This window comes from Carcharodon carcharias, chromosome 8 (assembly GCF_017639515.1).
Source record: "Carcharodon carcharias isolate sCarCar2 chromosome 8, sCarCar2.pri, whole genome shotgun sequence".
Classification (NCBI taxonomy): domain Eukaryota; kingdom Metazoa; phylum Chordata; class Chondrichthyes; order Lamniformes; family Lamnidae; genus Carcharodon; species Carcharodon carcharias.
Window position 1 is genome coordinate 96959228 of NC_054474.1, and position 15983 is coordinate 96975210.

At 45.9% G+C, this 15983-nt stretch overlaps 1 protein-coding gene across 1 annotated transcript in view; it reads left to right on the plus strand.

The window, feature by feature from the left end:
* The first annotated feature begins 9143 nt into the window (after positions 1 to 9143).
* The window catches only part of LOC121281473 (fibroblast growth factor 18-like), a 197846-nt gene continuing 191006 nt past the window's right edge, over positions 9144 to 15983 (plus strand). Inside the window, exons 1-2 of the mRNA XM_041194418.1 lie at positions 9144 to 9240; positions 11583 to 11687. Of these exons, the coding sequence (XP_041050352.1) occupies positions 9144 to 9240; positions 11583 to 11687 (202 nt within the window). The remainder of the gene's footprint in view (positions 9241 to 11582; positions 11688 to 15983) is intronic.

A 15983-nucleotide genomic window follows, 5' to 3' on the forward strand; every position in this document is an offset into this window, starting at 1 on the left:
GGTTGCTGTGGCATTATTAATAGAAAATGGATCACACCAAAGCTGAGAGGTTGGGAAATGGGGAGATCAAAAACAAAACATTTTTCTGTTTATAGATGGGTAGTGAGAGGAGAGATTAGGGCCATTTAAATGAAACCACCATATGTCAGTAGCAGAAATTGGGGCTTCTTTTGGGGTAACCCATTTGAAGTTGACCAGACTCCAGTTTAAGAGACGAGTCAAATCTGATATTAAAGAGCCAATTAGAAGCCAAAAAGGGAAAACTCGGTGGCTGGAATGAATTTTAAAACGCAAGTAACTTACCTCAGCAAATTCCTTCACCCTATTACTAAGAAAATGGTAATATTTGATGCCCAGATGTTTGTTCAGCAAGGGAAATTGAATGGTAGAAATATAGCAGCCCTTAGCATAGAGCAACTGAAAGCTGTAGCTAGGGAGGTACACTTAAAATTGCCCAGTAAAGTGAAGAGAAGTGAACTGAACCAGTTATTGGTTGAACATTTGGATCTCACGTTACTGGTAGAGCAGTTAGATGTAGAGCTGAACCATGACTTCAAAACCCCTCCCATAGCTAGTTTTGAGCTGGAAAAGCTCAGATTGCAGCTAGAATTTCAGGAGAGAAAAAGAGAAATCAAGGGAATAAGAGAGAGAAAGGGAGGCTAAGGAGAGGGAACAAAAGAGGGAAAGGGAGAGAGAAGAATTCCAGCTTCAAAAATTGGAAATTGAACTAGCAGCTCAGAGATAGAGAGTCCAGGCAGCTGGAGGCTGCAAGGAAAAATCTCTTTCTACCTGCTAGCACCCCCTAGCTCCCAAACCCAAATCACTCTCTGAGGCCCTTAAGTATGCTAGATTCATTCCCAAATTTGAAGAGAATGAGGTGCTCATTTTTTGTCACTGCTGAGAAAATAGCAGGATAGCTAAAATGGCCATCAGACATCTGGACATTTTTAAATGAAGGGCAGCTGCCAGGGAGAGCCCAAGAATTCCATGCTGAATTCTGATGTGTGCATGAATTATGAGCAGACCAAGGCTGCCATCCTAAGTGCCTATGAATTAGTCCCAGAGGCATATTGCCAGCAATTCTGGAGTGCCTGTAAGAAACCTACGCAAACCTACATGAAGTTTGAATGGCTACAGTAAATCATGTTCGACCAATGGATAAGATGGATAGCAACTGTTAGAATCCCACATCCCACGCACTTATGAGAGGTTGCGTGAGTTGATGTAGTTGGAGGAAATCAAAAATTGCCTACCCTCTAACCTGCAAATACACTTAGAGGAGCAGAGAATCCTCACAACTAGGGATGTAGTTGTTACAGTTTTGGTGTGATCCAATTTCTATTAATAACCCCACAGCAAACTCGAGATAAGGTAAACACAGAGGGTTAGTTTATTCACACACCTTAAAATGTGTGAGGGGGTGTTGCAACATTGCCCGATTTGCATTCACACAATAAAATGAGGGAGAGAGAAAGAAATCTTTTCAGGGCAAAAACCACAGAGTAAAGAACAATTGTTTCACACAAATCCAGAATCAAAGTCCTATGCTATTTTCCTTCACAGGAGTCAGCAGGTTGAAGACTGATGCTAGATAATTCACTTTTCCAGTAGAGATGACTTTGACTATGAGATAGGCATGCAGAGATGATGTAGTCTTGTAGGCAATGGTATAGAAGTTCAGAAGCTCCAGTAGAAACAGTAGAGATGGGGGAAGGCATTCAAACCTGGATAGAGCCACTTTTTTGAGCTGCTGCTTGGTAGATGGAAGACAAGCAAGACAGTATAACTAGTTCTCCTAGCCTGAGGGGTGAAGGGGTGTTGCTGGGTGTCATGTCACATGACTCCTACCTCCCTACTTTGGCTTTGACAAAGGGTGTAGATTCCTTTGCCTGGGTTCCTGAAACTCTTAATAGTTGGAATATTAACAATTTGGAAGGAAGGTTGCAGGGTCCTTTGTCCTGGAAGACTAATAGTCTCTGGTAGCCAGACATAGCTTATGAAATGTAGATGGTCTTTGTATAATTTCCTTTGAATTTGAGCTGTGAAGCACACAGTGGTCATTAACGTCTCTTCAGAGATAACAAGGAGCAAATTTCTTCAATACTGCCAAATTACCTCCTAGTGTTTGAAAGTCACAGCCAGACGTGACTTCAATCATTTTTAAATGGCCATTGTCCAGTTTGAAAACTTTTAGGAATTAGCCGTGATGACATGTATATTATGTATATCTCATAAACATATAGTGTGAGGTCTTAGCCCCGTTACACTCAGACTGCTGTTATTGAATCTCAGCTTGAAGTCATGGAAGCTCAGATTTTTTTATAATGGTTCTGGATACCAGTTTGCAAAGGAGCTCCCAGTATGTCACAGCAGTCCAGCAATCTGTTCTCTAATACAGTACACCTTCATGGGATTTTTGTACTTCATGGAGCCACTGTCATTCTCCCCGGACTGCCCGGGTACTGGCAGTGGCTCCATGGAGTACAAACATGCGAGCATACAAATTAGGAATAGGCGTAGGCCACTCTGCCCCATGGGCCTGCTGCACCATTCAATAAGATCGTGCCTGATCTGCTTACAAATTTAGCTCCACATTCCCACCTATCCCTGAGGTCCTTTGCTTATCAAAATCTATCTAGCTCTGCTTTAAAAATGTTCAAAGACTCTGCTTCCACTGCCTTTTGAGGAAGAGAGTTCCAAAGACTCACTACCCTCCTCTACCTTATCTCTGTTCTAAAAGGGTGACCGCTTATTTTTAAACAGTGACCCCTAGTTCTAGATTCTCTCCATATCACTCTGTTAAGACCCCTTAGGTATGTTTCAATCAAGTCGCCTCTTACTCTTCTAAAGTCCAGCAGATACAAGCCTAACTTGTCCAATCTTTCCTTATTTGACAACCTGCTCATTCCAGGTATTAGTCTAGTAAACCTTCATTGAACTGCCTCCAATGCATTTACATCCTTCTTTAAATATGGAGACCAATTCTGTACACAGCCTTCCAGATGTGGTATCACTGATACCCTGTATACCTGCAGCATAACCGCTCTACTTTTGATTTCAATTCCCCTCGCAACAAATGATAACATTAGCTTTCCTAATTACTTGCTGTACCTGCATACTAACTTTTTGCTATTCCTGCACCAGATGCCCAGATCTCTCTACACCTCATAGCTCTGTAACCTCTTACCATTTAGATATTATGCTTCTTTTTTATTCTTCCTGCCAGAATGGACAATTTCACATTTTCCCACATTATATTCCATTTGCCAGATCTTTGCCCACTCAGTTAACCTATCTATTTGTCTTTGTAACCTACTTATGTCCTTACTTTCCTACCTATCTTTGTATCATCAGCAAATTTAGCAACCATACCATCAGTCCCTTCATCATTTATATAAATTGTAGAGTTGAGTCCCCATAACTGATCCCTGTGATGCACAACTCGTTACATCTTGCCAAATAGAAAATGACCCATTTATGCCTACTCTGTTTCCTGTTAGCTAACCAATCTTCTATCCATCCTGATATGTTACCCCGTACACCATGAGCTTTTATTTTCTGCAATAACCTTTGATGTGGCACCATATCAAATGCCATGTACAGCATATCCACTGGTTCCCTTTTATCCACAGCAAATGTTATTTCTTCCAAGAGCTCCAGTAAATTGGTTAAACATGATGTCCCAGAACTAAGACCTAACTCGATGTTTTATCATAAAATTAATTATATGTATATATTATATATATATATATATCAGCATGGCTAATTTATAAAATCTTTAAATCTGGACAAAGGCTTTACAATGACTGAAGGCATTGTTGACTGTGACTCATACACTAGGAACTTCCTGTAATTCAGAACTGTTACAATCTCATTATCCCTGAATAATAGGGCTAACAGCCCTGTGCTTGCAGTGACCAAATTCCAAAGGAATTGTACGAAGGCACTTTACATTTCTAAGACAGGCTTTGGCTAACAGAGACTGTCTGCGAGGACAAAGGGCCCTGAAACTTCTGGTAAACTTAGTAATGGATGAAGCATTAACCATCTCAAGAACCCGGATCAGGAATATACATCCTTTGTCCAAACCAAGGGAAAGAAGTGTGTGTTATGTCACATGACCCCCACCCCTCCCCCACAAGCTGCTAAAACCTATAACATTCCCTTGTGAAGCTAAAAGAGTCAGCCTACTATCTTCCATCAACCAAACAGCTGTAGAACCAGAGCCCTGTCCAGGTTTAAATTGTCAGGCCCTCATCTACACTGCTTCTATGATAACTTTTGCACCAGTGCCCACTACAAGATTAACTCATCTCTACATGCTTCTCCTATCATGGAAGTCATCGCTACTAGAAAAGTGGATCACTCAGTATCAGCTTCAGCTGCTAACCTCTTTGAAGGAATACACCATTGGACTTTTGATTCTGGATTCTGGACTCACATGAAACAAGAATTGTTATTTTATCTGTGGCCTTTGCCCTATGCCTGTTTCTTTCCCTTCTCCCTATTTTATGAACATACTGGGGATTACGTAGTGACATTCCCTCTCTGTGTTTTGAGTGTGTGTAAAATAAACTAAACCTCTGATTCTCCCTCATCTCGAGTTTGCTGTGAGGTTATTAATAGAGGATTGGATCAGTCTAAAACTGAGGCATTGGGGAAAATACTCCACCACTTATAAAGGGGGGAAATCAAAAATCAAAAAACCTCTTTCAGTTTACAGATAGGTGGTGCTGGGAGAAATCAGGGCTGTTTTAAATTAAACCTCCTTCTGTCCGTAACAGAAATTGGAAGCTCAAATACATGAAGAACCCAGTTTGAATTTGACCAGAGTCCAAGTTAAGAGATGAGCCAAATCTGACATAAAAGAGCCAATCGGAAGCCTAGAGGAAAACCCGGTGGCTGGAACAAATTTTAAAACCCAAGTAACTTACCAAAGCAAATTCCTTTTCCATAACGCTAAGAAAATAGCAATATGTTGATGCCCGGATGTTTGTGCAGCAAGAGAATTTAATTGGTGAATTATTGGCGGCCCTTAGCCTAGAACAATTGAAAGCTGTAGCCAGGGTGGTACAGTTAAAATTGCCCAGCGCAATCAAAAGAAGTGAACTGATCCAGTCGTTGGTAGAGCATTTGGATCTCACATTACTAGTAGAGCAGTTAGATGTAGAGCTCCCTCAGGATGACAGCATTCGTGCCCTCAGTACTGTCACTCTGCCAGTATGCCTGCTGTTCCGTGTCAGCCGGCCAGCCCAGACTGTTGTAGACCAGGCCGAGATGATGCAATCTGAAACCAGGCTTCCTTGACCTAGAACTGCTCGAGGTCGCCATCCAAAGAAATCTGCAGTCTCTTCTCCATTAAAAATTAACAACCCTCAAGCAGCTATGCGACAGCTAGAGGAAAAGCACCTCATAGCAGCACTAAGATAGGAAAAGAAAAGATCGAGACACTAAGGGAATGAACAAAGATGATTATTTAATTCTTGTTGCACCATGGCATGATTTGATTGATAAATTTGGATTGGAAGGTGCTTTCTGCGTTCGTTTTTACTTTTTTATTGTGTGAAAGAGGATGATGTGATGGTCAGTGACGGAAGGAATGTAAGGAGTGTGGGTCTGTTGGTGAATAGAGAATTAGGAATGAGGTTACTGGTATTACTCATGAATAATTTGTTCACATAGAGTCTGACAGAAAGAGAATGTATAGGTTGCAACCTCCCCCTTCCTCTTCCTCCTTTTTCACCTCTTCTCCCTCGTGCTCCTGTTCTCCAGTTTCTCACTTGATAGATGTTGACAAGGGCTATTCCCTCATGCTGGCCAGGTTGTGCAGCATGCAGTATAGCACAGCGAATCTTGAGACCCACTCAGCTGCTTACTGCAAGGCTCCTCCAGAGAGGTCCAGGCAGCGGAAGTATTGCTTGAAGGACAAGAGGTTATAAGATTCCTTGTGGCAGTTTGGCTCGTGTTGTTTGCCTGCTGTACATGTGGTGCATGGGTTTGGGACTAGAGCTCTGAGCCATGCCATGAATGGATAACCCTTGTTATCTAGCAGCCATTCTGTGGTTTGTTGTGGTGGTTTAAACTGTAGCAGAATGAATGCATTGTGACTGCTGCCAAGATACAGGGCATTGACCTGTGTGATGTGCTTCCTGTGGGCACACACCAGATTCACACTGAGGAGCGGAATCCCTTTTGGTTCCAGTACACGGCTGAGTTCACATGAGACACACACAAAGAAACGAAATGGGACTAATTGGCTAGCTCTTTCATTAGCGGAATGGCTTTCTATTATGCTGTATCATTCTACCAGGACTCAGGCCAGTTCCCATACTGAGCTGTGAAGTGTCATCGTCATTACTGATGTGAATCCTGTGTAGTATTGTGCAGGTGTCATTGTAAATTCAAATATCACATGAGAATTGACCCATAAATTGTCTTCATAAACAACTCCATCTGTCTTTCTGGCATTTCAGTTTTGAAAAAGACAATGAATGTTCAGTAAACAAGAACTAGGTAGTAGCAAAATACTGCGAATGCTGGAAATCTGAAACAAAAACAGAAAATGCTAGAAAAACTCAGCAGGTCTGACAGCATCTGTGGAGAGAGAAAAGATGTGACGTTTCGAGTCTGTATGACTCTTCTTCAGAGCATTTTTTTTTCCTTGTCAAACACTTGGAGGGAAATGGAAAGTAATGAAGGTGAACAGGGCAAAAGAGACAAATGGAAATCATGTTGGAGAGAAGAGCAGTACTTCTTCAAGGTAGGCATTCCTGGAAGAGCAGTGGCAGTGAATTGAACAGAACGAGGTAATGATGGTCTAGCTGCTTCTTTTGGTCATGGTTTCATCTAATTGAAATAAATTATTTCCCAAATATGCAAACTACAATATAAGGGTCTGGCACATACAGGGATAATGTGGAACTGAGTACACCACCACCCACTCAGTGATGTAAGAAGGTACATGACCCAGACCTAGGGTCAGTGTGGTCTTGGCCAGAGACGTGCAAGACCAAGATGTGGAGATAGCTGCATGCCTGTTCCCTTTACTGTATATAGCTGCTAGTAGTTATTAAAGACTTGCTGCTAACATACAGAAGACTACGAAGACCTCTTTAACCAATGTGTGCTGTAAAAAACACCATCCCAACTTGGTGGCAGCTTGGGATCAAAATCCCTCAGTCTCTCAAAAATGCTGAAAAATTAAGAAAGTGAAAACCTTCCATGGAAATTCTGACCTGAATGAAGCTCCCAACTGAAGCTGAAGATGCTGAGGAAATTTGTCAGAGAAATCTCCAGAGAAAAAAGAGCCTGGAAGCTAAAGGCAGAGATTTTACTACAGCAGAAGACTCCAGAGAATCTCTCTTGGAAGTCCAGTTTCAGCACACACAATCCAGAGCCTGCAAGGGTGAGCTAAATCTTTTTAAGTTCCAGACTGCAGCTAGTCCTGAGAACTCTCTTTATTAATCCAGAATCAGAAATGCTGTTTGAACTCAACCTGTCTCTAATCCTGATCCCTGACTCTGAGCCTCAATACGTAGCCTGTGAGTTCTAAAAATAACAAAAAAGTAAATTACTCAGCTTCTCTGGAATTTTGCAACCATCTAATTTGTAAAACAGCAAGTCTACGTTGAAATTGAATGCCGTGTACTCACAACAGTAAATTGCTGAATGAAATAAGTTGGCAGACAACTAACCCACGCAAGCAATCTTAAACATTTTTCAGCCTGAAGCATGCTGTGCCATTTTATGAAGCCTGTCAAAACGGACAAGGTTGGGAAATTCTTTGTACTGCGGTAAATGGAGATGCCAACTTGGAGGCCTGTAAGCTCTTAAAGCTGTAGACACACTATAAAAATCTTCAGTGTGCATCAGAATTCCACACATCCAACTCCACTGGGATGCACCAAGGCCCAGGCCATTCACAAAATTGGAGGAAAAGATTCTTAAGGTACAGTTTCACTTCACATTTAAATATATAAAAAAACCAGAAGAAGCACAAGTAAACACTTTACTCAACAGGGCCAAACACAGACGACATCATTGCACAACAGGATATTAATGAGCCATCCACCAAATCTGATGAGGTTTTAAAATCCTTTAATGTTTATTTCCATTTGATACCCAGCAAAATATTGGCGAGAGCTAAATTCAATAAGAGACTCCAACTGCCTGGGGAACCTGTCAGTTCCTTTGTAAATGATCTCTATGGGGCAAAGGGATGTGAATATGGAGATTTAAAGCCTGAGCCCATCCAAGACAGAATAGTGGTGGACGTTGCAGACAATTCACTCTGACCTCCTACAGGCTGAAGATGATCTAATCCTAGACAAGGCAATCTAGCCAGTTCAACTGTCTGAGCTATGCAAGCAACACAAGAGAATCCTAAGTGGGTAGAACACAACATGAGGCAGATGCCAACCCTCAGTCCAGCTTATCGGGTCACAAGGACACAGGGACAATTCAAATCAGGGAAAGTAATTCCTGACCCACCCAGCAGAGCGATCTTGCCAGTGCTGCAGTGCAAAGCGCCCTCACAGGAGATTTCGGTGTCCTATGAGGACAGCCTAATGCTTCCACTGCAACAGAAAGGGACACTTTGGCAACTTTTGACAAGTCAAAACCCCAGCACTGCACAGATATCCCAAAGGTAATCCTCAAAGCTGAGACTCCCAGCTCCCAGTAATCGGCATGGTCCTGAAACCACTGCAGTATGGCAGCAAACAGGTCTCTGAGCTGATGTATGTCATCCTTAACCAGCCTTTCTCTCTCCTGAGCAGGGATACTCTGTTATCAGCCTTTCCCTCTCCTGAACAGGGATTCCTGTGAGGCCCTGGTTCTCCTCCAGACGGCTAAGTATGACAATACTACCACTGCTGTTAGCCAACCAGAACATCGTGATCCTGGATGCTCAAATGCTTAAGTGTATTCAGACTCGGACTTCACCTTCCAGCTCTCTTCTCTCTTTGCAGAGCAGGTTTGTCCAATATCATTGCAGGTCCCGGAAAATCCCCGAGGGTCGGACCAAGCTACCATCCATGACATTATCATGGCATTTCCGGAGCTCTGGTACCAGAGAATGATTAGTAGTCTGAGAAGCCTCGACCTCCAAGTACAATGATAGTACAGCTGGTCAACACAACAACATGGTGCACATGCTGCAACCTCCAGCCAGCATGCCACAACCACAAGGGATGCTGGAACCTGGCAGCAGTCTCCCACCATTGACAACACAAAGCAGAGGTAAGCTTATGACTAAACCTTCTTCTCACCACAGGAACGCTCTTCCTCAGCCTCAGAGGGCTTCGAGCTGGCCCACACAGAGTAAGAAGAAAAAGCAGCAGCAAGCAGACAAATACCATCTTCGTCCACCCCACAGCAACAGGAACAGCAACCATGGATTGATGTAACAACTGAACTGACTGGGCATGGTTCAACATAAAGCAATGGAAGGAAAGAATGAAAGCAAACCCAAATACCAGCCTGAGCCAATGACAAGAACCAGAAACAACAGGACTTACAACTCAAAAACAGAATTACCTGGAAAAACTCAGCAGGTCTGGCAGCATCGGCGGAGAAGAAAAGAGTTGACGTTTCGAGTCCTCATGAACTCCTCCAACAGAATGGTGAACAAGATATGAAAGGGTTATAAAACTTCCAGACTGCTGGAATTTCTAACTTCAAGGACTTGAAGAGTGGAGATGGGGTATTGAGAATGTTCTAACGATGCTAATACTGCAATAGAAATAATGTTGGAATAGCATTAAACTAGTAACAGTAAGGTAATTTTTTAAAATTCATTCAAGGGATGTGGGCTTCATTGGCAAGGTGGTGGTGAGCTGCCTTCTTGAACTGCTGCAGTCCCTGTGGTGTAGTTACATCCATGGTACTGTTAGGGAGGGAGTTCCAGGATTTTGACCCAGCAACAGTGAAGGAACGGCGATATATTTCCATGTCAGGATGGTGAGTGACTTGGAGGGGAACTTCTAGGTGATGGTGTTCTCATGTGTCTGCTGCCCTTGTCCTTCTAGGTGGTAGTGGTTGTGGATTTGGAAGGTGCTGTCTAAGGACCATTGGTGAGTTTCTGCAGTACATCTTGTATATGGTACACACTGTTACTACTGTGTGTCGATGGTGGAGAGAATGTATGTTTGTGGATATGGTACCAATCAAGCGGGCTGCTTTGTCCTAGATGGTGTCTAGCTTCTTGAATGTTGTTGGAGCTGTACTTATCCAGGCAGGTGGAGAGTATTCCACCACACTCCTGACTTGAGCCTTGTAGATTGTGGTCAGGCTTTGAGGAGTCAGGAGGTGAGTTACTTGCTGCAGGATTCCTATCCTGTGACCTGCTTTTGTAGCCACAGTATTTATATGGCTAGTCAAGTTCATTTTCTGGTAAATGGTAACCTCCAGGAGGTTGATAGTGGGAGATTCAGTGATGGTAATGCCATTGAATGTCAAGGGGTGATGGTTAGATTCTCTCTTCTTGGAGGTGATCATTACCTGTCACTTGTGTGGTGTGAATGTTACTTACCACTTGTCAGCCCAAGCCTGGATGTTGTCCAGGCCTTGCTGCATTTGGACATGAACTGCTTCAGTATCGGAGGAATCTTGAATGCTGCTGAACATTGTGCAATCATCAGCAAACATCCCCACTTCTGACATAATGATGGAAGAAGGTCATTGATGAAGCAGCTGAAGATGGTTGGGCCTAGGACACTGCCCTGAGGAACTCCTGCAGTGATATCCTGGAGCTGAGATGACTGACTTCCAACAACCACAACCATTTTCCTTTGAGCTAGGTATGACTCCAACCAGTGGAGAGTTTTGCCCCGATTCCCACTGACTCCAGTTTTGTTAGGGCTCCTTGCTGCCACACTCAGTCAAATGCAGCCTTGATGTCACTCTCACCTCACCTTGGAGTTCAACTCTTTTGTCTTTATTCTCTTTTGTTTGAACCAAGAGGTCAGGAGCTGAGTGGCCCTGGTGGAACCCAAACTGAGTGTCAGTGAACAGGTTATTGTTAAGCAGGCGCTGCTTGATGGCATTGTTGATAACCCCTTCCATCACTTTCCTGATGATTGTGGGTAGACTGATGGGGTGGTAATTGGCTGGGTTGGATTTGTCCTGCTTTTTGTGTACTGGGCAATTTTCTACATTGCTGAGTTGATGCCAGAGCTATAGCTGTACAGGAAGAGCTTGGGGCTAGGGGCGCGGCAAGTTCTGCAGCACAAATCTTCAGTACTATTGCCAGAATATTGTCAGGGTCCATAGCCTTTGCAGTATCCAATGCCTTCAGCTGTTTCTTGCTGGGTTAGATCGGGAGGTTAGAAACAGAGAAGGGAGCCTTCTAGGAAAAGGTGGAGGATATTTCCAGACTTAATGGCTTCTTCCAAGAAGAAATTCTTGCAGCCTTGAGACAGGTTATACATTTGTTTATGTAACTGCAATATAAATTTACTTGCCACATCTCTTTCAATGCTGACAATGCTTTCAAATCTGAAAAAAGGTGATAGAGTTAGGGGCTGTGCAAATGTCCCCCCAACTTATTGACATAAAAATAACAAACTTTTTTTTGCTTCCAGTTGCAGCAAGAGGACTGCACCAGCCTCTCAAAGTGACAGCCCCTACAATGATGGTCACGAGTGTGGAGGAAAACGTGCATGTGGAGCACCTGTATGATTGGGAAGGTATTGATTCTCACAATAAAATTTGCATGGCTTTTACTGAAACTTTTACTCTGAATGTTTTGTTTGGACAAATGGGCCAGAATTTTACGTTGGGCGTGCAGCGCATGCCCGACATGCCCAAATGTAATGTGACACGTGATGATGTCGGGCGTGTGTCCTGATGTCACCACGCACCCTCACGATATTTCACTAGGCGGGCACGCGATGAACACGGAGGCATGTCCGCCATTAATTAACGGGCCAGTTTTGACCCTTGAGATACCAATTGTCTCGGAATTCAAATAGCTCGTGCGATTTTCAAGGCGCGCACGGGCACAATGGGCAGGTGGGTAGGCCAGATTTTCCAAAACCTAATCCATGGGCGAGATAAGAGGGGTGAGTGGGCTTGCTAATGCGAGTTGTTTGTAATCTAGCTTATAAATTGCTGCTGATTGCTTGTGTGAACAGGACATCTTCATCTTGCCTCAGAGCTGCTTTGACAGAAATAAGAAACTTCAGTTCAGGACTCCAGAGGAGTCATACCAATTGGATCCTTCCAGGTTTCAGGCAGCCTTCCCTTACCCTGGGAATGGGAATTGTGATCTCCGCTGGAGGCACCTCCTCCTCTGAGGAAGAGAGGGCCAGAAGGTGGAGGAGGCCAGGTATCCCTATTCAGCCTCCAGGGCAGTGACCTGTGGCGCAGGCTCAAGGCCAACAGGAAGTCCAAGCCGGAAGGGGCCGCAGAAGACGCCACTATCCTGCTGCCAGGATTTATAGACAGCGAAGCTGCTACTTCAGTATGTCTGAGAAGCAGTGCCGAGGGAGGCTCTGCCTCTCAAGGGAGACAGTGACCTCCACCTGTCAGATGATTGGCCCTGAGATCAGCACTGACTGTATGGGTTGACACCCCATGCCAGTGGCACTGAAGATCACAGTGGCCCTCAACTTCTATGCCTCTGGCTCTTTTCAAGGGTCAGTATGCGATTTTTGTGGAGTCGCCCAATCAGCTGTCCACAGTTGTGTCAAGCTGGTGACAGACGCTCTGTTTAGGCGTGCATTGACTTTCATTCACTATCGCATGGACGAGGTCAGCCAGGCTGAGTGAGCCAGAGACTTTGTAATGATTGCTGGGTTCCCCCCATCCAGGGTGCCATCTACTGCACACATGTGGCCATCAAGGCGCCAGTGAGTAAGCCGGGTGCCTTTGTCAACAGGAAGTGATTCCACTCCATGAGCGTGCAGATAGTGTGTGACCACAGGATGCAGATTCTGCAAGTCTGTGCAAGGTACCCAGGCAGCTCCCATGAGGCTTACATCCTGAGACACTCCCAGGTGCTGAGGCTATTCAGTGCTCCAGCCTGAATGGATGGATGGCTGCTGGGTGACAAGGGCTATCCCCTCAAATGGTGGCTTATGACGCCTCTCCACCATCCAAGAACAGAGGCCAAGCAGTTGTATAATAGGAGCCATGCCTCCACAAGTGTGGTGGTAGAGAGAGCCATAAGTCTTCTCAAGATGCGCTTCCAATACCTGGACTGTTCAGGTGGCGCACTGCAATACCCCGGGATCATGTGTCACTGATAGTGGTTGCATGCTGCACTCTCCACAATCTGGCACTGGAAAAGGGTTATGCAGCGGAGGAAGAATATGTAGACACAGCTGCTCTGGCAGTCCAGTGCTGAGTCCAAGGACGAACACGCACAGGAGAATGCTGAAGGGATAGACGCTGACCTGGGCAACCTCCAGGGAGGCAGAGACACCCGGATGCTTTGATCCAATGCTCCTTCAGCTAGCCTACCAAATAAAGACCACCACCACATTCCAGGGCTGCAGACTCCAACTCGATACCTGATATAGCATGTTGATCATCAAGCAAATGGTCCTATGTGCCATTTCAATAAAGTTCAATGACAAGCAAGTCACTCATAACATCATGGGTTACCCTGCACCTGCAGAACTACTGAAGCACCCAGAGGATTGTTGAACGCAATCACATTTAATGCTGTGGTGCCTGGCATACATAATACAAATTAAATTGAAAGGTGTTCTCCATCACACCAAATAACATTTAACATAAAAGTGGAGGAAAAAGTATCACCAGTGATAAGCCTGTGTTGTGCTTAAGGTGCTTTAAGTTTTTGCTTGCGGGTGCTATGTCTAGGTGCTCCCCCCTCGCTGGCACTGGCATTGGAGACAGCCTGCCCTCTCTGCTGTCCTGTTGGCCTTGATGACCTTGGCAGGCATCCTCTGGCCCATGGAGCCTGTCCTGGCCCCGCCTGGGAGGGAGCAGCCAGTGCCACTGCTGGCATCTCCCCAGTCGCTGCAGCCTCATTGGATGCCATGGTCACTGGCAGAGGGGCGGAGGAGCTGCTGCCATCAACCGGAATGCCCTGAGAGGAGCCCGCAGAGACAATAAGCAGCTTGTGTGCCAACGTGAGGTCGCTTTGGACCTCCCTGCTCACCATTGATGGATGGGCACCTAGCTGGGATACTGGGTGCCCAATCCATCTCCCACACTGACACTGACCACCTGAGGTCATTGCTATGTGAGGACTTGCAGGTCCAAGTGCATCCCCAGGAATCCTCAAATCACCTCCTGGAGGAACCTCTCCACGAGAGTCGCCACTCTTTCCATGGAGGAGGCAGTGCGCTCGGCCATGAGGGTCATTGTATTGCTCATGCTCCACAAGGACTCCTCCACAAGGGAGACCATGGCACACATTCCCTTATGTATTTCTGCCAGATCCTCCCGCACACCCTGCCGGACATCCAGCATTTGCTGCCTCAGGAGCGACTCCAGAGGCACATCATCAGCCCCTGACTGAGCATGTTCCTGGTCCCCAGCAGTCCTCCAACTGCTGGCGCCCTGGGCACTCTGCCTCCGCTTGCACCTCAAGTGACTGTGAAGTGCCGTCACTGATGTGCACCGAGATACTAGCCGCCAAAGTAATGCCCACTGAGGTGCTGGTATCTGTGCTGGTGCCTGCTTGGCTGAGAGGGTATGATGCAGGTGCGTTTCGATGATTGCTGTTCTCTGGGGTCAGTGGTGGGCCTTCAGGCTCCTCACCCCGATGGGCTGCTGGTGAGCCTGAAAGGAAGAACAAGGACATGTCAGTAGTTGCAGTCATTACCCTGTTACTGTGCATGTCTGGCACCTGGATCAGGGTGCCCTTGTCTTTCAATTATCAATAGGGATTCCATGTTCGAGACTTACATCAATATAGAGACTACAGTGGAATGGTTGCTATTACAGACATTCTGACCTCCGTGCACTGCACTCTTACTGCCCTGTGGCACCGAAACCTCACTGCGGCCGGCTGACCTAGGTGCATGGCACCTCTTCATCTCCAGGGCCTCCTGCTCATATTGAGTTAGGATGAGTAGGTAGGGCGGTCCTCCGTCAGTCCACAACCTCTCAGCATTGTAATGGGATGTCTTCTCCTGAAAGGACAGAGGAGCATTGATTAGTTCACCCTCTACCTGCAACACTATTGCAGCGTGGTCAACCCCACCTGAGGAATTCCTCGCATGGCTCAGCTGATTCGTGACCTTGGAGCCACAAGACACTCATTCCAAGCAGCCAGGGCTCACTGCCTTGACCAGATGCTGCCACATTGACATTTGCCACTTACACTCTAGGACATCTGAGGACCAAGGGCAGAGGGGGCAGCTCCTAACTGCTGTGCTAAGTGACCCATGCCAACACGGTACTCACCCTTCCCGATTGCAGGAGATGATTGAACCACTTATGGCACTGCATCCCTGTGCACCTCACTACATCATGGGAGCTCACCCTGCATACCACCACCTCCTGGATGTTTTTGGAGAGGTTGGGGGGGGGCCTCCCCCTCCTGTCCCTGGCAACAAGTATCTCTCTCTGTGCTGCCACCTCCTCGAGGAGGGCAGCGAAACACTCATCAGAAAAACGCAGGGCCGACTGTCCCACCGACCTGCCCTCCCACCTGCTGTGTTTACCAGTAATAAGCTCCATGATGAGCTGCGTGTGCTTCACTGGCAGCCTTTGCATGGCTACTGCGGCTGCTTTTGAATTGGCCACCAGGTCGCCATTGGACCCAATGGACATTGAGCTCCCATCCCCGCCCCTGCCCCCACCCACTCCTTCTCGCTGTTGTGTCTTACACTGGACGGACCTTAATTGGCCCACCTACGTAAAATCACAGTTTGGAATTGATCGCGGGCAGCGGTCAGCTTCCCGACTGACCCACCTGCTCCCGCCGAGCCCGCATGCTGAATGTAAAGTTCTGGCCATGGAGTTGGAACCACAAATTCTGATCTCTCTCACTCACACACACACAC